Source organism: Scyliorhinus torazame, chromosome 11, assembly GCF_047496885.1.
Source record: "Scyliorhinus torazame isolate Kashiwa2021f chromosome 11, sScyTor2.1, whole genome shotgun sequence".
Classification (NCBI taxonomy): domain Eukaryota; kingdom Metazoa; phylum Chordata; class Chondrichthyes; order Carcharhiniformes; family Scyliorhinidae; genus Scyliorhinus; species Scyliorhinus torazame.
In genome coordinates this window covers 65,436,419-65,458,997 of record NC_092717.1, presented here as the reverse complement: position 1 = coordinate 65,458,997, position 22,579 = coordinate 65,436,419, and the positions used below count along the sequence as shown (strand labels likewise).

The following is a 22,579-nucleotide window of genomic DNA, read 5'->3' as shown; positions in this document are numbered from 1 at the left end:
TACACACACTTCCGAATTCTGAGGATTGATCAGAACTGCTTGAACACTTGTGGTTTTTCTGTTCCCAATTGGATTTCTAATTCAAATTTTTTTCTTGGTGTTCTCCCGGAGTGGTTAGAACAAAGAACAAAGAAATGTGCAGCACAGGAACAGGCCCTTCGGCCCTCCAAGCCCGTGCCGACCATGCTGCCCGACTAAACTACAATCTTCTACACTTCCTGGGTCCGTATCCCTCTATTCCCATTCTATTCATGTATTTGTCAAGATGCCCCTTAAATGTCACTATCGCCCCTGCTTCCACCACCTCCTCCGGTAGCGAGTTCTAGGCACCCACTACCCTCTGCGTAAAAAACTTGCCTCGTACATCTACTCTAAACCTTGCCCCTCTCACCTTAAACCTATGCCCCCTAGTAATTGACCCCTCTACCCCGGGGAAAAGCCTCTGACTATCCACTCTGTCTAATCCCCTCATTATTTTGTAGACCTCGATCAGGTCGCCCCTCAACCTCCTTCGTTCCAGTGAGAACAAACCGAGTTTATTGAACCGCTCCTCATAGCTAATGCCCTCCATACCAGGCAACATTCTGGTAAATCTCTTCTGCACCCTCTCTAAAGCCTCCACATCCTTCTGGTAGTGTGGCGACCCAGAATTGAACACTCTACTCCAAGTGTGGCCTAACTAAGGTTCTATACAGCTGCAACATGATTTGCCAATTCTTATACTCAATGCCCCGGCCAATGAAGGCAAGCATGCCGTATGCCTTCTTGACTACCTTCTCCACCTGTGTTGCCCCTTTCAGTGACCTGTGGACCTGTACTCCTAGATCTCTTTGACTTTCAATACTCTTGAGGGTTCACCATTCACTGTATATTCCCTACCTGCATTAGACCTTCCAAAATGCATTACCTCACATTTGTCCGGATTAAACTCCATCTGCCATCTCTCCGCCCAAGTCTCCAAACAATCTAAATCCTGCTGTATCCTCAGACAGTCCTCATCGCTATCCGCAATTCCACCAACCTTTGTGTCGTCTGCAAACTTACTAATCAGACCAGTTACATTTTCCTCCAAATCATTTATATATACTACAAACAGCAAAGGTCCCAGCACTGATCCCTGTGGAACACCACTGGTCACAGCCCTCCAATTAGAAAAGCATCCTTCCATTGCTACTCTCTGCCTTCTATGACCTTGCCAGTTCTGTATCCACCTTGTGTGGTGAAGCCACTTCTAGATCGGGTCCCGTCAGGATGTCACCAGTAATATGTTGCTAACTTTTGGTTGGTTCAATTGGCTCTGTTGTATAACCTTTGCTCTAGAGTCACCAGGTAGCTTTATGATACCGCCATGAGGTTCAAGTTCAAGTAATCATCAATAACTCAATACACCAATTAGTAAGATTCAAATCAAAGCACATTTACTATACACAGTAAATCGCTACTCATGCATAAATTCTACTTTCTAAGCTATTTCTACAACTAACGGGCCTATACTTAGCTTCGGACTGGCCCACCAGGTCAGGGGAACAAATGGCCTTTTGTTCGGATTCTGAAACTGCGGGATTCAAAGCTGGTATGGACTGGTAGCTAGGAGCGCCTATCTCGTAGCGAGCATTGACTTAAGACTTACGTTCTTGGAGGCAGCTGGACAGGTCACTGTCAAAGGTTGGTTCGCGTGGCTGAGTGACCCTGTCAAGAAGGACGATTTGAACTTGGGGGCTTTACTTTATAGTCCCCAGGGGCTTCCCGCCTTTTGGGGCGGACCCCATACCTGGTTTCAAGTGATTGGACTTCGTTCCAATCGCTTGGTTCGATGTCTCCAATACTAGAGCTGTTCCCTGATCGATGGGCGGTCTTTAGGTGTCCGTTAACCTCTTTTGTGTTGGCTCCTGCTGGCGCCGAGGAGTCTGGCTTGGCTTTGTTTACCTTAAATGTTTCGATTGTTTCCGGGGATCGCTCATTAGTATGTAGATGGTCGTTACATTATTGTGCAGATGGTTGCTGGTATTGATGCTTTTTCAGAGTCTAATACACAGTAAACCTGCACCTGCTAGTTTTTGCCTGTGTTGGCTGAATTTCCCTTCAGCCTTTGCTGTTCTCCATTTTACGTCGGGAATTGGCCAACCCAGGTGGCTACAGGGTCTAGGGCATAAACCTTTATCGAGATGTTCACATGTCTTTGTAAAATATGCACTTGTGCACAAAAATTCCAACCTGCTTCAATGTTCTTTCAGAAGGGTGTGAGGGATGGGCAGAGCTTGGCTGGGGTGGCTGCAGAGGACACGTTTGGGGTTGGGGGGGTGGGAGGGATGAGAGGTGGGGAGATGTTGAACGATGGAGATGGTCGCGGGCCGGGAGCCCCAGGTCAGATCCTGCACATAGTCCTTGTACCCCGCCCCTCCCTCTTTCCCATCCCTTCCTGCATCTCGTCCCCACCTCCAACAGTCCAAGGGTTCAGTGGGACTGTGTGCTGGAATGTCCAGCTCGGATTCCAGTTGGATAGTGGAAAGTATTACTGTGGGCAGGAGACAGGTGTTTTCAAACAAACAGAGCACCATCGCAGAGCGGGTCGTCATCATCATCCTCCAGCCCATGGACCAGACCAGGGCATGCACCCGCAGGTATAAATCACGCAGGGAGCTGTGGGGGGGGAGGGAGGAGGATAAGGTGGGTGGTCATGGGAGTGGATGGTTGGCAGGAGGGGGGTGTGGGAGTAGGATGAGATTTCCGTGCATCGCCCAGGCCCCCCTCCCCAGTTGGTGAACGTGGAGGCCTCCCGTTTCTGCTCGGGCCCATGTCCTGCCCAACCTTGCCCTCTGCTGCATATTCCTCATTGGACGAGGACTGATATTCATCCTCCACCTCCTGCACGTTGCACCTCTGCTGCACGATGTTGCGGAGGATGCAGCAGGCCACCACGATGTGGCCGACCCTCCCAGCGTTCTGCTGGATGACTCCACCAGTGCAGTCCAGGCACCTGAACCGCATCTTGAGGATGCTGAAGCACCACCCAATCACGCCACTGGTTGCTGTATGGGCGTTGCTATGACAGGTCTCTGCGTTGGTCTGTGGAGTCTGGATAGGGGTCACCAGCCACGACCGCAGCAGATAGCCCCTGGTGCCGAGTAGCTAACCCCCCAGATGGGGGCTGCCAGGAACAGTCAAGTGTGCCAGGATGAAGGTGTCGTGCACACTGCCCGGGTATCAGGCGCAGACGTGCTTGAGGCGCATCTGATGGTCACATGTCAGAAGAAGTTTGTCATGGGAGTGTCCCTTTAGAAAGGTTTTTGTCTTATCACATGGCTTCAGTGATGTCATTGTGTGGGTGGAGCTCTGTAAGTTTTACTTTCATTTTCACATTTGGCTGCTGTGGACTCGGAGAGAGAACAGAAGTTTTTTTGGCCTGTCTCTATCTTCATTTTAAAAGCTGTTGCTTTTACTGCTTGATAACTTAACAGAGATAATTACTTTTTGGAAGGAATTGAAATCCGCTGTTTGAAAAGTAGAACAGAGTATCAGCAACAACAGACTTATTCAAGTGATAATGCCATGTGCTGGGCCATGCCTTTGAATAGGGGTTTCTGGTATAACTTGGATTTTGTTATTGAATTGGCACAGTTAAGGGAAAATTCATTGAGTGTTATACATAGATTACTGTAGCTGTGTAGTGTCTTTAATGTTTGTAATTGATAACAATTCTTGCTGTGTGTGTGTATACAAATGTTAACTAAATTCTTTGAATAAAGCTTATTTCGATTAAAGTGTCTAGGAAGACTATTGAAACACAGCTGAAGAGAAAGCTCTTGTGCTCATCCTAGCCAAATTCAACATAAAGGTTGTCGGCCAGGTGTACTTAATAATATAGTTTGGAGTTTCTAAGCCCTGTCCCATAACAAAATTGGAGGCTTGTCCAGGATAAAAGTCTTATCTTTCGTTATTGGGATTGGCTTAGTGAACTTAAAGACAGTGAGGAGTGAGCATATTTGTGTATGCTTTTCAGGTGTTGTATTCAAGTTTAAAGAGGGAGTGTGTTGTGGATAATTGCTCTTTCAGAGGCTCAGAGGTTTTTTGGGGTGGGAAGGTCACGCGCAGTACCTTGTAAACAGAGACTAAAAAAAGGCTTTTAGATTTGGCACGAACATAGCTGAGACGGTAGTTGAGCATTTAAAATTGCCTGAGACACAGTCAGAATCCCTAGAAATGGCAAGAATTCAATTACAGGTGAAGAGGCTTGAGCATGAAAAAGAAATAAAGCAGCTTCAATTCGAAATGAGGGAAAAAGAAAGAATTGCCCTCGCAGAACAAAAAGAAAAGGAGAGGAAAGGGAAAAAGAAAAAAATAGCCCTTGCAGAACAAAATGTGAGAGAAAGGGAGGTACATTTTGAACTTGAGAAACTGGCCATGAAACGTGAGCATCAGTTAAAAAATAGCGGAGGTAAAGAGAAACGTCCAGTCTGAGGAGAGTGATGATGAGAGTGAGCAAGAGCATCATAATTGAAGGCTTGGTGGGGATCTATTTAAATATGCCTAAGCATTGCCAAGATTTGATGAGAAGGATGTAGATGTCTTTTGAATTTCATTTGAGAAGGTAGCTAAACAAATGAAATGCCGCAGGACATGTGGGTATTACTGATTCAAACAAAGTTGGTAGGTAGAGCTAGAGAAGTGTTTGCATCACTATCAGAGGAAGTATCTGGGACGTATGAGGAAGTGAAAAAAAACATTTTTGGTGCATATGAATCAGCGCCTTAAACCTACAGACAAAGGTTTAGAAATTTAAGGAAAGAACCTGTTTAAACATAGATTTTGAAAGGATCAAACAGTAATTTTGATTGGTGGACAAGGGCTTTGAAAATAGACTAAGTGTATCAAGCTCTTACAGAAGTGATAATTTTGGAGGAATTCAAAAATTCAATTCCTTATGTAGTGAGAACTCGTGTGGAAGAGCAGAGGGTTAAAACTGCGAGATTAGCAGCAGAAATGGCAGATGATTATGAATTAGTTCATAAATCAAAGTTTGGTTTACAACATCAGTTTCAGCCACTGAGGGATAGAAACTGGGGATAAGAGAAATACTCGTGGTAAAGGTAAAGGGGATCTGATGGGAGATGATAAGGACAGTGTACCTCAGATTAAAAAAGAAATCCAGGATTGTGGACGAGAAGGGTCCAGGATGTCTCGGAGCGGGTACAGGACATTCTGGAGGGGGACGGTGAACAGCCAGTGGTCGTGGTACACATCGGTACAAACGACACAGGTAAAAAAAGGGAAGAGGGCCTAAAAGCAGAATACAGGGAGCTAGGAAGGAAGAAATCAGACCTCAAAGGTAGTGAACTCAAAGGGCAGCACGGTGGCACAGTGGTTACCATTGTTGCCTACGGTGCTGAGGACCTGGGTTCGAATCCCGGCCCTGGGACACTGTCCGCGTGGAGTTTGCATATTCTCCCCGTGTCGGCGTTGGTTTCACCCCCACAACCCACATTGTGCAGGATAGGTGGATTGGCCATGCTAAATTAGCCCTTAATTGGAAAAAATAATTGGGTACTCTAAATTATTTAAAAAAGGGCGTGTTCTCAGGATTATTACCAGTGCCACATGCTAGTCAGAGTAGAAATGACAGGATATATTGGATGAATACATGGCTGAAGAGATGGTGTCAGGGGAAGGTTTTCAGATTCTTGGGGCATTGGGACCGGTCCTGGGGGAGATGGGACCTGTACAAACTGGACGGGTTCCACCTCGGCAGGACTGGGACTGTTGTCCTATTTGCGAGAGCAGTTGGGAATGGTTTGAACTAATATGCCAGGGGGATGGGAACCTGTGCAAGAAGTCCGAGAAAGAGGGAACAAGGACAAAAACAAAAGGTGGAAAAATCAATAAGCAAAGTGATAGGTGGAGAAACCTAAGGGCAAAATTCAAACAGGGCAAAAGAGAAAAATATTGGGAGCAAGACAAAAAATGTGAAAAAGACAAACTTAAAGGCTCTGCGCCTTAATGCACGGAGCATTTGCAATAAAGTGGATGAACTAATCGCGCAGATAGATATAAATGGGTATGATATAATTGGGATTACAGAAAGATGGCTGCAGGGTGACAAGGGATGGAAACTGAATGTCCCAGGGTTTTCAGTATTTCAGAACGACAGGCATAAAAGAAAAAGTGGTGGCGTGGCATTGCTGGAAAGAGGAATTAACACAGTAGTGAAAAAGGATATTAGCTCTGACAATGTGGAGTCTGTATGGGTAGAGTTGAGAAATACCAAGGGGCAAAAATCATTAGTGGGTGTCATGTAGACCTCCAAACTGCATGGTGATGTTGGGAATGGCATTAAACACGAAATTCGAGATGTATGTAACAATGGAACATCGGTGATCATGGGTGATTTAATCTTCACATAGATTGGGGAAATCAAATTAGCCACAATGTCGTAGAGGAGGAATTCCTGGAGTGTATGGGATGGTTTTCTTGACCAATATGTGGAGGAACCAACTAGAGAGCAGGCCATCTTAGACTGGGTACTGTGTAATGAGAACGGATATATTGCCAATCTGGCTGTGTGAGACCCTGTGGGAATGAGCGACCATAACATGATAGATTTTTTAATCAAGATGTTGAGTGAAGTAGTTGATTCGGAGACTAGGGTGCTGAATTTTAATAAAGGAAACTGAAGATATGAGGCGTGAGTTGGCCTTGATAGATTGGGGAGAGATACTAAAAGGGATGACAGTGGATAGACAATGGCAAACATTCAAGGGACGCATGGGGGAACTACTGTAATTGTTCATTCCTGCCTGGCACAAAAGCAGAATGGGTAAGAGGGCCAATCCATGGCTTACAAAGGAAATTAGAAATAGTATCTAATCCAAGGAAGAAGCATACAGATTGGCCAAGAAAAATAATAGGTCTGAGGATTGGGAGCAGGGGAAAGTACAGTTCGAAAGTAAGCTTGCACGGAACGTTAAGACTGACATTAAGAGATTCAAAAGATATGTGAAGCGAAAGAGATTGGTAAAGAGAAATGTAGGCCCCCTACAGACAGAAACAGGGGAATGAATAATAAGGGTCAAAGAAAGGTTGAGCAATTGAATACATACTTTGGTTCTGTCTTCACAAAAGAGGATACAAATCACACACCAGAAATGTTGGAGAATGAAAGGTTTGGTGAGAGGGAAGAACTGGGGGAGATCAACATTAGTAGAAAAACGGTGCTGGGAAAATTGATGGGATTGAAGGCGGATAAATCCCTAGGGCCTGAAAATCTGCACCTCAGAGTGCTCAAGGAGGTGGCTCTGGAAATAGTGGATGCAACGGTGGTCATCTTTCGGGATTCTATAGACTCTAAAACAGTCCCTGCAGATTGGAGGGTAGCTCATGTCACTCCAATATTCAAAAAGGGAGGTAGAGAGAAAGCAGGGAATTATAGACCAGGAAGCCTAATATCGGTAGTGGGGAAAATTCTTGAATCCATGATCAAGGACTTCATAGCGGAACATTTAGAAAGCAGTGGCAGGATCAGTCAGAGTCAGCATGGATTTATGAAGGGGAAATCATGCTTGACAAATCTGTTGGAATTCTTTGAAGATGTAACCAGTACTGTTGACAAGGGAGAGAGCCAGTCGATGTGGTATATTTGGACTTACAGAAGGCATTTGACATAGTCCCGCATAAGAGATTATTGTGCAAAATTGAAGTGCATGGGATCGGGGGAAATGTGTTTTAGTGGATAGAAAACTGGTTGGCAGATAGGAAACAAAGAGTAGGAATTAATGGGTCCTTTTCAAATTGGCAGGCAGTAACTAGTTGGTTGCCACAGGGATCGATGCTGGGACCCCAGCCATTCACAATGTATATTAATGATTTCAATGAGGGAACAAAATGTAACATTTCAAAGTTTGCAGATGATACCAAGTTGGGTGGGAGGGTGAACTGTGACTAGGATGCATGGATCCGACAGCGTAATCTGGACAGTTGGGCGAGTGGGCTGATCAATGGCAGATGCAGTATAATTTGGATAAGTGTGAGGTTATTCACTTTGGAAGCAAAAACAGGAAGGCAGATTACTATTGAATGGTTGTAAATTGGGAGAGGGGAGTGTGCAGCGAGACCTGGGTGTCCTTGTGCATCAGCCACTGAAGGTAAGCATGCAGGTGCAGAAGGCGGTAAAGAAGGCTAATGATATGTTGGCCTTCATTGCGAGAGGTTTTGAGTACAGAAGCTGCAATTGTATAGGGCCTTGGTGGGGTGACACCTCGAATATTGTGTGCAGTTTTGGTCTCCTTTTCTGAGGAAGGATGTTCTTGCTCTCGAGGGAGTGCAGCGAAGGTTTACCAGACTGATTCCATGGATGGCGGGACTGTCATATGAGGAGAGATTGACTAAGTTGGGATTGTTCTCGCTGGAGTTCAGAAGAATGAGGGGGGATCTCATCGAGACTTATAAATTCTAATAGGACTAGATGGTGTAGATGCAGGGAAGATGTTCTCAATGATGGGTACGTCCAGAACCAGGGGTCACAGTCTGAGGATTCAGGGTAAATCATTTCGGACAGAGGTGAGACATTTCTTCACCCAATGAGTGGTGAGCATGTGGGATTCATTGCCACAGGAAGTAGTTGATGCTAAAACATTGAATATATTCAAGAGGTGGCTGGATATAATACTTGGGGAGAATGGGATCAAAGGTAATGGGAAGAAAGCAGGGTTAGGTTATTGAGTTGGATGATCAGCCATGATTGTGATAAATGGCGGATCAGGCTCATAAGACCAAAAGGCCTGCTCCTCTTACAATCTTCTATGTATCTGTGTGAATGAAAAGTTTCAGATGTTTTTACTGTAATAAACTAGGCTATGTAAAGTCACAGTGTTGGGTGTTGAAGAAAAGCACTGGGAAGGCTGATTTGGTAAAACAGGATAAGCCAGTGGGGTTTGTTAAAGTGGTAAAGGAAAGCCCAATTGAAGTGAAGGAGGTGCAAAAGAATGTACAGACTGATCAAATGGTAATTGATAAGAAGGTCCCAGATCTCTTTAAAGAATTTACTTGTGTACCAGGAGGAGTAGGTAAAGAACAAACAAAGAACAATACAGCACATGAATAGCCCCTTCGGCCCTCCAAGCCTCTGCCCACCATGGTACCTGCCTAAACTAAAACAGTATGCACTTATGGGTCCGTATCCTTCCATTCCCACCCTATTCATATATTTGTCGAGATGCCCCTTAAATGCTGCTATCTTAACCTGCTCCCACCATCTCCCCAGGCAGCACGTTCCATATATTTACCACCCTCTGTGTAAAAAAACTTGTCTTGCACTTCTGTTCTCAACTTTTCTCCATGCACGCTAAACCTATGTTCCCTAGTATTTGACTCTCCTTGAAGACTTCTACCTACGGGGGCAATCAAAACATCCAAAGATTCCTGTGCCCTTGCCTGTCGCTGCACATTAAAACTGTTATAACCCCCCACAAGGACCACAGGGAAACCATTGTTGATCTCCCTTTGGACCCTTGGAGTACAAGCTTCCCAGATATGGGGCGGAGGCCACCTAACTGGAGCTTGTTACAGACTTTTTAAAAAGCCGGCCCAAAGCAGGGCTGGCGGTGGTTAGTTCTCCCAGCAAGGAATGGAGTGGGAGTGAGTTACTGCCTTGAGCAGGACATTTCTGTTTGTATATTTCTGTTGTACTATCACTGGCTTTCTCAAGTTATATACTGGGGACAAGGACAAAAGAAATTCCGGACTTGCTTGTGGAGCAGCCTGGTCGATTACTATCATGGAACATGGGACATAAGAGTTAAGGATCCCACTTTTTGGGAAATTGAAAGCCTTTGATGCATGCCTGGAAAACTGGATCCAGTATGCTGAGTGCATGAGGTATTTTTTCCTGGTTAATGGGATTTTGCAGAAGACCGTTAGAAAGTCATCGTCCTGACCGCCTGTGAGGCCCAGATTTTGGCGATTATAAAAAAATCTAACTTACCCAGTTGCACCGGACTCCAAATCATTCAACGAGCCGATTGCTTTGTTGCTGAGTGTTGTGGCCCTGAGCCTTCCATGATCATGAAGAAGTCAGAATTTTAAGACGTAGTCAATGTTTGATGGTAAGAGATGAGGAGTTATGTAATTTGGGAGGAACATTTTCAGAAAAGGTGGTAATATGTGGAATTCAGGGTTGAAAGTATAGTGTTCCATTCTAATAATCGTTATTGTCACAAGTAGGCTTACATTAATACTGCAATGAAATTACTCTGCAAATTTCCTGGTCGCCACATTTTGGCGCCTGTTCGGGTACACAGAGGGAGAATTCAGTGTCTAATTCACCTCACAGCACGTCTTGTGGGAGGAGACCGGAGTACCCGGAGGAAACCCACACAGACACGGGGAGAACATGCAGACTCCACACAGACAGTGACCCAAGCCGGGAATTGAACCTGGACCCTTGAGCTGTGAAGCAACAGTTCTACCCACTGTGCTACCGTGCCGCCCATACTATAAGGTGAGGTTGGAGAGTTCACTGAAGAGTAGTGAAGTGGTAATAGGAGTAATAGAGAAACTACCTTGTCCAGGAATACTGTTTATCCTGGGTAATGATATAGCTGGATCGCAGGTGGGAGTGATGCCTACTGTGGTTGATAAGGCAATGGAAAATCGAAGAACTGAATTGTTGAAGGATGAATATCCTGGGGCTTTTCCTGATTTTGTGGAGCAAGATCGCAAAGTCACAGGTTAAGACAAGAGGAGAAATCAAAGAGTGAAGGTAAAATTGAAAATCAATTATCAGAAACAATTTTTGATCAGATGGTTGGAAAAGAACAAGAATAGGTGGAGGATGAGGCGGATATTTTTAGTTCAGGCAAGTTGGCAGAGTTACAACAGAAAGATATAGAAATATAACGGATGTATCGAAAGCATACACGGAAGAGGAAACTTGAGTGTATACCAGAATGTTATTACCTTAAAAATGATGTCTCAATGAGAAAATGGAGACCTTTACATATGTAGGCAGATGAAAAGTGGGCAGACGTTCATCAAGTGCAATTGCCGGTAGGTTACAAAAAGGAGGTGTTGCGAGTAGCACATGAGGTACCAATAGGAGACCATTTGGGAGTAAGGAAAACTCAAACTAAAAATCCAAAAACATTTTTATTGGTCTGGACTACAGAAAGATGCCTTTAAATTTTGTCGGCCATGTCACAATGATAGAGAAACTTCAAGCGGTGATGAAACCAGCAAGCTTAATACCCATTCCAGCATTTGAGGAACCTTTTACAAGGGTCTTAATTGATTGCGTAGGACCGCCTCCTAAAATGAAAAGTGGGAATCAATTTCTTTTGACTACAATGGATGTGTCTACTAGGTTTCCAGAGGCCTTTCCAGTATGCAAAATTACAGCTAAAAAGATTGTGGAGGAGTTACTTAAATATTTTACTAGACATGGACTACCCACAGAAATACAATCAGATCAAGGTTATGGATAGCTTAGAATTAAAACAATTTAAATCAACTGCGTACCATCCAGAATCGCAGGCAGCGTTAGAACGGTGGCATCAGTCGTTAAAGACAGTGTTGAGGGCTTATTGTCAAGATTGTCCAGAGGATTGGGATAATGGAATTCCATTTGTATTGTTTGCAATTAGGGATGCACCTAATGAGTCAACCAAATTCAGTCCTTTTGAACAAATTTTTGGTCATGAGATAAGACAACCACTTCAATTGATTAAGGAGAAATTGGTGAGTGAGCAATCTGAAACTACATTATCGGATTACGTGTCAAATTTTAGGGAACAATTAAATAGATCAGATGAATTGGCTAGACAACATTTAAAAGTTGCACAGCCTGTAATGAAACAGGTAGCAGACAAGAAAGCAAAAGTTTGTAGTTTTGCCAGTGGAAATAAAGCTTTAGTATTGTTAGCTGTGACAGGTGAACCTTTAAAAGCAAGGTTTTGTGGACCTTATCAGATTGAAAGGAAATTGAGTGAGGTGAATTATTTGGTAAGAACGCCAGATAGAAGGAAAACTCATCGAGTGTGACATGTGAATATGCTTAAAAGGTATTTTGAAAAGGGAAGGAGAGCAAAAGGGAGGATGTTTTAGTGATTCTAACTCAAAGTGAAGAACCAAATCCAGATGACTCTGAATTTGACATTTCTCAAATTAAATTGAATAACGAGGATGTTCTTAAAAATTGGGATAAATTATTGGGTTACCTTCCAGAGAAAAATCGAACTGACCTGAAAGATTTATTAATATCACATGGGCAAGTTTGTGGAAATAAGTTGCAAAGTACGAAAATGGTTATACATGATGTTGATGTGGGAAATGCTGTTCCAATTAAACAACAACCATATAGACTTAACCCTCTAAAATTGGCACAGGTTCAAAACAAAATTGAAAGTATGCTTAAAAACAGCATAATTGAAGTGGGTTACAGCCAATGGAGCTCACCCATAGTGATGGTACCGAAACCGGATGGTACCCAACGACTTTGTGTGGACTATAGAAAGGTTAATGCAGTTACAAGAACAGACTCTTATCCTATCCCACAGTTGGAGGACTGCATTGAGAAGGTGGGACAATCAGCTTTTATCTCCAAACTGGATTTACTTAAAGGTTCCTGGCAGGTACCTTTATCCGAAAGGGCGAAGGAGATTTCAGCTTTTGTGACTCCAGATGGTATATACCAATTCAAAGTTATTTAGCCTGAAAAACATCCCAGTCACATTTCACCGGTTAACTAACAAAGTCATTTGAGAATTACCCAATTGTGTGGTGCACATAGACGATCTGGTGATTTTTAGTCAGACATGGAAAGAACATTTGAAGCATCTGATGGAGTTCTTCGATCGACTTCAGGAGTTTGGTGGGTTTGGTGGTTAAACCTTACCAAAAGTGAGTTTGGAAACGCCCAAGCCCATACAATTGGACATGGACAAATGGTCCCACGGGATGCGAAAACAGAAGTTATTGTGGAGTTCCCAATACCCTCGACACGAAGGGAAATAATGATATTTCTTGGCATGAGTGGTTTTTACTGTAAATTTGTGCCGAGGTTTAGCAGCATGGTTGCTCCAGTGACGGACTTGCTGAAGAAGATTAGCAAATTTCAGTGGACGGAGTTTCAACAGGCATTTGATGGCCTGAAGGTTGTTTTAACCACTGCTCTTGTGTTGGCCACCCCAAATTACATAAAACCATTGAAGGTGGCTATCGATGCAAGCGATGTGCGCCTTGGTGCTGTGCTCTTGCAAGAAGACGAAGGTATAGTGCGGCCGATTGGGTATTTTTCCAAAACATTAAATGATCACCAGAGGAAATATTCAGCGATTGAAAAGGAGACTTTGAGTTTGGTGCTGGCTTTGAAATATTTTAACATTTAAGTTACCAGCAATTCATCTGAAACAATTATATAAACTGATCATAACCCATTGCCGTTTTTGGAGAAATTCAAGAATAAAAATGCCAGACTGTTTCGATGGAGTTTATTATTACAGCCATTTTATTTAAAACTTGTACATGTGGCAGGACGAGAAAACATGATAGCCAATGCTTTGTCACAAATGTGATAAAGAGAAGCAGGTTCGATGGTGGAGGACGAACAACTAAAATAGACTATTATTGTAAACGTTTGCCTGTTTTAATGTTTTAAAATGTATGTATGTTAATTGTAGTGTTAGGAATGGGCAAGTGAAAAGGTGAAAAATTAAACCATCTTTGAAGTTTGGTGGGGGGAGGAGTCATGGGAATGTCCCTTTTAGAAAGGTTTGTGTCTTTTCACATGGCTTCAGTTAAGTCATTTTGTGGGTGGAGCTGAGCTGTGGCTGTGAGGTTTGTTTTACTTTCGCTTTTGTTTTGACTGCTGTGGGCTACAGACAGAGAAAATAAGTATTTTGACCTGTTTGTCTCTATTTTCATTTTAAAGAGTTATTCCATAAATAAAACCATTGATTATAGCTACCTGCTTGTTAAGGAATGGGTTAAGAGGCATTCCAATTAAATGTCTTATTTATGTTAAGTATCCAATAATTGACACTGATATGTAAAGAAGCTTCAGGTGGCCTTTGGAGGATGTGATGTGATGATAAGAGTTTTGTACAGAATTGTGTTAAAAGAAAATAAAGGTGTTTGTGAGAAGGAGCAGAACTTTTGACTCTTTATACAATAGCAGCTAAACGGCTAACAATGCTTTGGTAATTTAAAAGATATAGTTTGCTTTCCGGAACAATTTTAAGCCTGCTGGTGAGACGGAGTCAGAATTTCAGGAAAAGTCAATCTTATTCAAGTGAGACTGCAGAGAGCTGGGCCACACTCTTGAAAAAGGGGTTTTGGTTCATGGGATTTTGTTTTTTAATTGGAATTCATTAAGTGTTATACATAGATTAGTGTAACTGTCTGGTGTCTTTGATGTTTGTAATTGATAGCAATTCTTGCTGTGTGTTTATATAAATAACAAAGTTCTTAGAATAAAGCTTATTTTGAGAAGTGTCTGGGAAGACTTGAATCACACCTGAAGGGAAGGCTCTAGTGCTCATCCTAGCCAAATTCAACATAAAGGTTGTAGGTCAGGTGGACTTCATAATATACTTTGGAGTTTCTAAGCCCTGACCCATAACATGACTGAACGGCGAGGAACATGCATTTTGTTGAGGACCTGTTCAGGATGGTACAGTGTGTTTAGCTTTCTTTGTACAAATGAACTGTTGCAGTTTTGTGTTTGTACCCATATTCTGTAGCGGAAAGCCGTATGGTGTGGTGCCTTTTCCTTGGTGATTAATGGTTGGTGTGACATATGCGGCGGGATTCTCTGCTCCTGAGGATGAGTGCCCAATTAATTTTTTCCAATTAAGGGGCAATTTAGCGTGGCCAATGCACCTACCGTGCACATCTTTGGGTTACGGGGCCGAAACCCACACAAACACGGGGAGAATGTGCAAACTCCACCCAGACAGTGACTCAGGACCGGGATCAAACCTGGGACCTCGGTGCCGTGAGGCAGCAATGCTATCAACTGAGTCACCATGATGCCCATACTCCTGATGCCGGCACTGGATTCATGGAGTTCCACGACAGCACAACTGGTGCCGCACCTGAACCGATTCAGCTCTTGTTAAGGGGCTAGCACCAGCGCCACATGGAACACAATTAATTCCATTGAGAAACGGTGCCAGATTTGCCGTGATTGACACTCAGGAGGCTCACAAGCTTCAGCCGCGAATATATACTGCACTCCCCACAGACACAATCCCAGCTAACAAGTTGGCAGCAGAGGAGCGTGGCGCCAAGATTCACTGATGCCGAGCTGGAGACCCTCCTGGACACGGTGGAGGAGAGACGGTTGACCCTGTATCCCGGCCTGAGATGGAGGCTGTCTGCCACCGCCATTCTCATTGTGCTTGGGCACAGGTGGCAGAGGTGGTCAGTGCCATGAACAATACCGGCTGAACCAGCCAGCAGTGCCGAAAAAAAATGAACAACCTCCTCAGGGCAGCCAGGATGAGTATGCAGCACTGTACCTCTGGCAACAACTCCCATCCCACGCACATGTAACCGGCCCCCCAGGGCAGCCAGACCCCCACCCTGCACCACATGTCGGCACCCATACCGGCCACCATGACCGGGTGCCCCAGTCACCAGCTACCCACCATCTCGGCTGCATTCGTCAGCCTGTCTAACACTGTCATTTTCTGTTCCTCTTCCCCGTAGCCCCCCGTCCCCTGCCCCACAGTAGAAGGCCGCTCATAACCGCCGGGAGCGGGGGGAAACTGGAGGGGGACCGCCGGACCTGCAGCCCCTCACCATGGCAGAGCAGAGGGCCCTGGACGTGGTCAGCGACCCGGTGGAAAGGGAGGCCACAGGGTTGAGGTTGGCCGTGGGCAAGGAGGCGAGACCCTGCTGAGTTGCAGTTGCTCATGCCACATGTGTCTACAACTCCTCCCCCCCCCAACACCATTCCCCCCCCCCCCAACACCCTAACCCCCACACCACCCTCACCCCCACACCACCCTCACCTTTAGCGACACCCCCGCCCTACCCTCACCTCCATCAGCCCCACCATCCCTCGGCCCGCAGTCTAATCATACGTCTTGTTTTGTGTCTTGCAGGACCTACTGGCGATGGGGCGGGTCCATCCGGTGTCCCCTGCCTCCAGCCAGTGCCACGACCAGAGCCACGCCACGACCCGTCCCCACCTCGCTGTGACCCGAGGCAAACAGCTTGGAAGCTAGCCCTCGACACAAGGCTCAGGACACCGGAGCTCGAGTATGAGGATGACACTGACTTCCTGTCCCAGCTGTCTCCAACACCCTCTACCGTCCCAGAGACACTCACTTCGGTTGGGTATGTTAGTGAAGGGGCTCTTGGGACACTATCTGGTGCCACCACACACATGGTCCGTAACAGCAGGTGGAGGGAGGAACCCCTGATGGGGCGGACGATCAGAGGGAGGGCTGACCCCAGGGACGAGCTGCCGTTCAGACGGATTTCGGGCTTCTGTAATGGCAGTCCCATCGATCATGGAAATGCAGTCGCAGAGCCAGGGACTGCATGATGGGTTGTCGGCGAGCATCCAGCACCTGCAGGCCACCCAGGCCAACGCGGGTGGCGTCCAATGTGGAGGCCTTGGGGACGAGCGTTTTGCCTATGGATCAGCATGTTCAAGGCATTGGCCAATCTGTGCAGTAAGTGGCCTAGGCCCAGGACAGTGCTGCCAGCTTATAGGCAGCCATGTGCCAGAGGCACTGGGACACTGCAGCGGCGCTCCTGAGCGTGGTCCATTTACAGCCACCAACGGGGATCCAAATCACAGGGCGGGAATCACAGCAGGCCGCCCCTACTCCTGCTGTACCATCTGGGGATCCACCAAGACGTAACGTTATTGCCCGTAATGCCAGAAAGTGAGGCACCAGTTAAGTTGGCACATGTGCAGGACACAATTTAGTGATAGGGGCTAGGGCACGACTCTACATATATTTGTTCACATTAAACACATGCTCACAATGTTACAACCTGCCTCGTAGATCTGTCAGAAGGGTGTGAGGAGTGAACTGGTCTAGGTTAGCCGTAATAGAGCCAGCGCTCACTGTTCCGGTCCACCACCCGCATCCCCACCACTGCTACCCCAGGGATTCAATGGGACCGTGTGATGGAATGGGCAGCTCGCATGCACGGATTACCCAGGTGGATGGTGGGAAGTGCTACCAATGGGCAAGAGTCAGATGTTGTCGAATAGTGCAGAGCACCAGATCTCAATGTAGAGCGGGTTGTCATCAACCTCTATTCCATGGACCATACCCGCTGTTACAGCCAACCCAGGACCTGCACCCTCGTAGTGCGGCAGGTATATTTCACAGAGGGGGGTTGCAAGGGGGATTGGCCCGGGTGGTGTGTGTGTGTTGGTTGCGGTGTCCGTGCCCCTGGCCAGTCCCCTTCCTAGTTGTGACCTTGGAGGCGATCAAAGAGTCCCGTGTGCGTTGGCCCTGCCGCACATGTTCTGCGGCCTCCCGTGCCTACCTGGGCATCATGTCCTGCCCATCCTCACATTCCCTGCATCCTCCTCATCGGACGAGGACTGACATTCATCCTCCTCCTCCAGCACATTGCCCCTTTGCTGAATGATGCTGTGGAGGACGCAGCAGGCCACCACGATTTGCGCAACCTTACAGAGCCGGCAGGCATCTGAACCACATCTTCAGGATGTCGAAGTGTCCCTCAATCACACCCCTGGTCGCAGCATGGGCGTTATAGTGGGTCTCCACGTCAGTCTTTGGCCTCCAGATAGGTGTCATAAGCCACAACTGCAGTGCATCATCCTTGACGCCAGGAGCCAACACCCCCAGCTGGTACAGCGCCTCAAAGAGGCAGGGAATCGAGTATGCCAGGATAAAGGCGTTGTGTACACTGCTCAATAGCAGGCCCACATGTGCATGATGCGCATCTGATGGTCACATATCAGCTGCACGGTCATCGAGTGGAACCCCTTCAGGTTTGTGTAGAGCGACTTGTCATCTGCAGGTGCTCATAGGACATCCATACCGTCGATCACCCCCTGGACCTTGGACATCTCGGCTATGGCGACAAACCCCGATGCCCGTACATCCTGGTGTGCTTGGTCCACACTGAAATGGATGTGTTGTTTTGGCTGCACATACAGGGCCTCCGTGACGGCGTGGATGCATCTGTGCAACGAGCTCTGCGGGGACCAGACAGGTCCTCACTCGGTGCATAGAAGGGCCCATTGGTGTCGAGGTTCAGGGCGACCGTCACCTTGACAGCTACGGGGTGCGAGTGTCCTCCCCCATCCCTCACATTGCCAGGTTAGCCATGATCTTGCAGATATGTCGCACTCTCCCCATGCTCAGCCAATGTCTTCGACGTCCGTGCCCAGTCCAGCAGGTCCTCGAATGACAGACGCTGCCTGTACAACTGAGGCCTCATGCAACGCCTTCTTTGCACCTCCTCCTCCTCGGTCTGTTGCATGACCAGCTCTCAATCCTCACCGGCTGCTTCCTGTTACTCTGGGCCATGCTCCGCTGCTGGAGTTTCCTCCTCCTCGAGAAGCTCCATCTCGGACAGTCGCAGGGCATCTTCCAGGCTGCTGCGACAAGCAGGAAGGCAACAATTGCTGGTTGAATTCCAATATCTATTGTCTGCAGTGGGTGAAGGGCAGATATGTTAGCAGGTCTGCAGCCCCGTGCCCAACCAGGTCTACTGAGCTACACGGTGGCCCCAGTTGGCACTGCAGACGCATGTCGCCCTCCCCCCTTCCTCTCAGCACCCTGGGCCCCGTCGATGGCTGGAACTGTGAGGGCCTCTGGCCCTGGTGCCCGTCCCTGCTGGCAGGGTTACCGGCGGTGCCAGTGATATGCTCCGTGGCCCCCATCTGGTGCCCCCATAGGGGCTACTGTGGGCGTTGCCCTAGGTGGGGCGCATGATACCCCGCCGGCAGATGGCAGCCGGTTTGGGGAGGGGTGGGTGGGGGGCACCCATCATGGCTGGTATCACTCTGCAGAACCGGGGCCAGGGTGGCTGCAAAGTGGAGTGCACAGCAAGATGGCTGCATTGCAGGCCCCAGTTTGTTGGGGGGGTCACCTCGACCCCATCCCACGCACCGGCCCTGACAGTGATAGTCATAGAGGTCTGCAGCATAGAAAAGGCTGATTGGTCCATCGCATCTACTCCGGTCAAAAACTGAAGTATTCTATTCCCACATTCCAGCATTTGGCCCATAGCCTTGTATGCCTTGGCATCGCAAATGCAAATGATATGAGGGTCTCTGCCTCCACTACCCTTTCAGGGAGTGATTTCTAGACTTGCAGGTGGGTGAAAAGGATTTTCCTCATATCATAGAATCATAGAATCCTTACAGTGCAGAAGGAGGCCATTTGGCCTATCAAGTCTGCACCGGCCCTTGGAAAGAGCACCCTACTTAAGCCCACACTTCCACACTATCCATGTAAACCAGTAACTCCACCTATCCTTCAGGACATTTAAATGTCAATTTAGCATGGCCAGTCCAATTAACCGGCACATCTTTGGACCGTGGGAGGAAACCCGCGCATACACGGGGAGAAAGTGCAAACTCCACATAGACAGTCACCCTAGGCCGGAATTGAACCCATGTCCTGGAGCTGTGTGGCAGCAATGCCATTGCGCCGGCATGCCTCCTGGTCATTGATCCCTCCAGCAAGGGGAAAGATTCCTTTCTTTTTAAGGAGGTGACAATTATGAGTGATGAGAGTGGATGTTGTTTACATGGACTTCAGTAAAGCCTTTGACAAGGTGCCTCATGGCAGACTGGTACAAAAGGTGAAGTCACACGGGATCAGAGGTCAGGTGGTAAGATGGATTCAGAACTTGCTTGGTCACAGAAGGCAAAGGGTCGCAGTAGAAGGGTGTTTTTCTGAAAGGAAGATTGTGACTAGTGGTGTTCCACAGGGATCGGTGCTTGGGCCTCTGTTATTTGTGGTGTACATAAACGATTTGGAGGAAAATGTAGCCGGTCTGATTAGGAATTTTGCGGATGACATCAAGGTTGGTGGAGTGGTAGATAGTGTTGAGGATTGTCAGAAGATACAGCACGACATAGATCGGTTGGAGACTTGGGCAGAGAAATGGCAAATGGAGTTTAATCCAGGCAAATCTGAGGTAATGCATTTTGGTAGATCTAACATAGAGGGGAAATATACAGTAAATGGTAAAACTCTTAGGAATATAGAAAGTCAGAGAGATCTGGGCGTGCAGGTCCACAGATCTTTGAAGGTGGCAACACAAGTGGACAAAGAAGCATATGGAATGCTTGCCTTCATTGGATGGGGCATAGAGTATAAAAACTGGCAAGTCATCTACAGTTGTACAGAATCTGGGTCAGGCCGCACATGGAATATTGCGCACAATTCTGGTCGCCACACTACCAGAAGGATGAGGAGGCTTTGGAGAGGGTGCAGAGGAGGTTTACCAGGATGTTGCCTGGGCTGGAGGGTGTTAGCTATGTGGGGAGGCTTATTAGGCTCGGACTGTTTTCATCAGAAAGATGGAGATTGAGGGGTGACATGAAAGAGGTCTACAAGATTATGAGGGGCTGGAGTTTGTACATTCTCCCCGTGTCTGCATGGGTTTCGTCCCCACAACCCAAAGATGTGCAGGTTAAGTGGATTGGCCATGTTAAATTGCCCCTTAATTGGAAAAAATTAATTGGGTACTCTAAAAAAATTTCTTTAAAGATTATGAGGGGCATGGATAGAGTGGATGGGCTGGTACTCTTTCCCAGGGTGGAGCGGTCAGTCACCAGGGGGCATAGGTTTAAGGTCCATGGGGCAAAGTTCAGAGGTGTGCAAGGCAGATTTTTTACACAGAGTGGTGAGTGCCTGGAACGCATTACCAGGGGAGGTTATGGAAGCAGATACATTAATGGCGTTCAAAAGGCACCTTGACAAACATGGCTAGGATGGGTAGAGAGGGATATGGCAAAGGAAGTGCTGAAGGTTTTGGCCAAGGTTGGTATCGTGACCGGTACAGGCTTGGAGGGCCGAGGGGCCTGTTCCTGTGCTGTATTGTTCTTTGGTATTTGTTCCTGTCTACTCTACATATGCCTCTCTTAATTTTGTACATCTCAATCTGTCACCCCCCCCCTCAGTCTCCACTGCTCTAAGAAAAACAACCCCAGTCTATCCAGTCTCTCCTCATAGCTAAAAGTCTCCAGCCCAGACAGCATCCTGATAAATCTCGTCTGCACCCTTTCCAGTGCTATCACAGCCCTTCTAATGTGGATTTCAGAACTGCACTCAATACTCTAGCTGTGGTCTAATCAACGTTTTATACAGTTCCAGCAGTCTCCCTGCTCTTTGAAATCTATGCCTTGACTAATAAAGGCAAGTATACCATTTACCTTTTTAACCAATATATCCACCTACCATGCTACCTTAAGGGACTAGAAGGGCTGGCTTAGCACAGTGAGCTAAACAGCTAGCTTGTAATGCAGAACAAGGCAGCAGCATGGGTTCAATTCCCGTACCGGCTTGCCCGAACAGGCGCCGGAACATGGCGACTAGGGGCTTTCACAGTAACTTCATTGAAGCCTCCTTGTGACAAGCAATTATTATTACTATTATTATTAGTGTACATATACACCAAATTCCCTCTGATCCAGTATGCTTCCCAGGGTCCTACTGTTTATATATTATATATTCGATCTCATTACACAAAAAGAAAAGAATAATCTCAGTGTATTTCTTTCATCTAATTATGTTCCTGCAATGTTTCCAACAGCCTAAAAATGTCCCGCAGATACCCCGAGAGGAGAAACACAAACCAAAGACTGCGTCTCATTTCGCAAAACGAGCTGATCTACCAAATAGACAGCTGCTAAATGTCAATAGGAATATGCTCAACAGCCTTATCATCAAAGAGGAGACTAAGGAGTGAGTTCATATGCCATACTCTAATAGGGAATCGTTTGTCAATACATTAATGGAATGAGATGGTGATAAAATAACATTTTCTGTTCGATTTTTAACTTGTATTTTTTATTGCAAGAAACAGAATTTTAACAGGTTAACACTCAAGATTGAACCAAGTATTCCCCAAAAATTAGCCCTTAGGGCTCCAGAAGGTGGGAATTGCTGGTGCAGTGGGTTATCTAAAATGAGGCTTGCCCTTGACATCAAGACAGCATTTTAACAAGTGTGGCATCAAGGAATCTTAACAGAACTCAAGTCAATGAGTATTAGGGGGGAAACTTTCCATTGATTGGAGTCATACCGAACACAAAGGAAAATATTTGTGCTTGTTGGAGGCCAATCATCTCAGCTCCAGATCATTGTGGGAGGAATTCATTAAGATAGTCAGCTGGATCCTCAGTTCCTGAGATGATGCCGGGGCAGGATTTGTGTACTTCCACGACAGCAAAACTGAAGCTGCACCTGGACCGATTCAGTGACTGTTGAGGGGCTAGCACTGGCACCATGTGGAACACAATCGATTCCAATGAGAAACCGTTCGGGATTCTCCGGATTCGCAATTGACACTCAGGAGGCTGACAGGCTGCAGCTTCCTCTGGGAAGGAGGCTGCCAGCCAACGCTGTTCGTCGTG

At 46.5% G+C, this 22,579-nt stretch overlaps 1 protein-coding gene across 2 annotated transcripts in view; it reads left to right on the top strand.

The window, feature by feature from the left end:
* The window catches only part of LOC140385316 (regulator of G-protein signaling 22-like), a 689,200-nt gene that overhangs the window by 427,232 nt on the left and 239,389 nt on the right, over positions 1 to 22,579 (top strand). For both annotated transcript variants that reach the window (XM_072467373.1, XM_072467374.1), the window contains exon 11: positions 21,757 to 21,908. In XM_072467373.1, the coding sequence (XP_072323474.1) occupies positions 21,757 to 21,908 (152 nt within the window). The remainder of the gene's footprint in view (positions 1 to 21,756; positions 21,909 to 22,579) is intronic.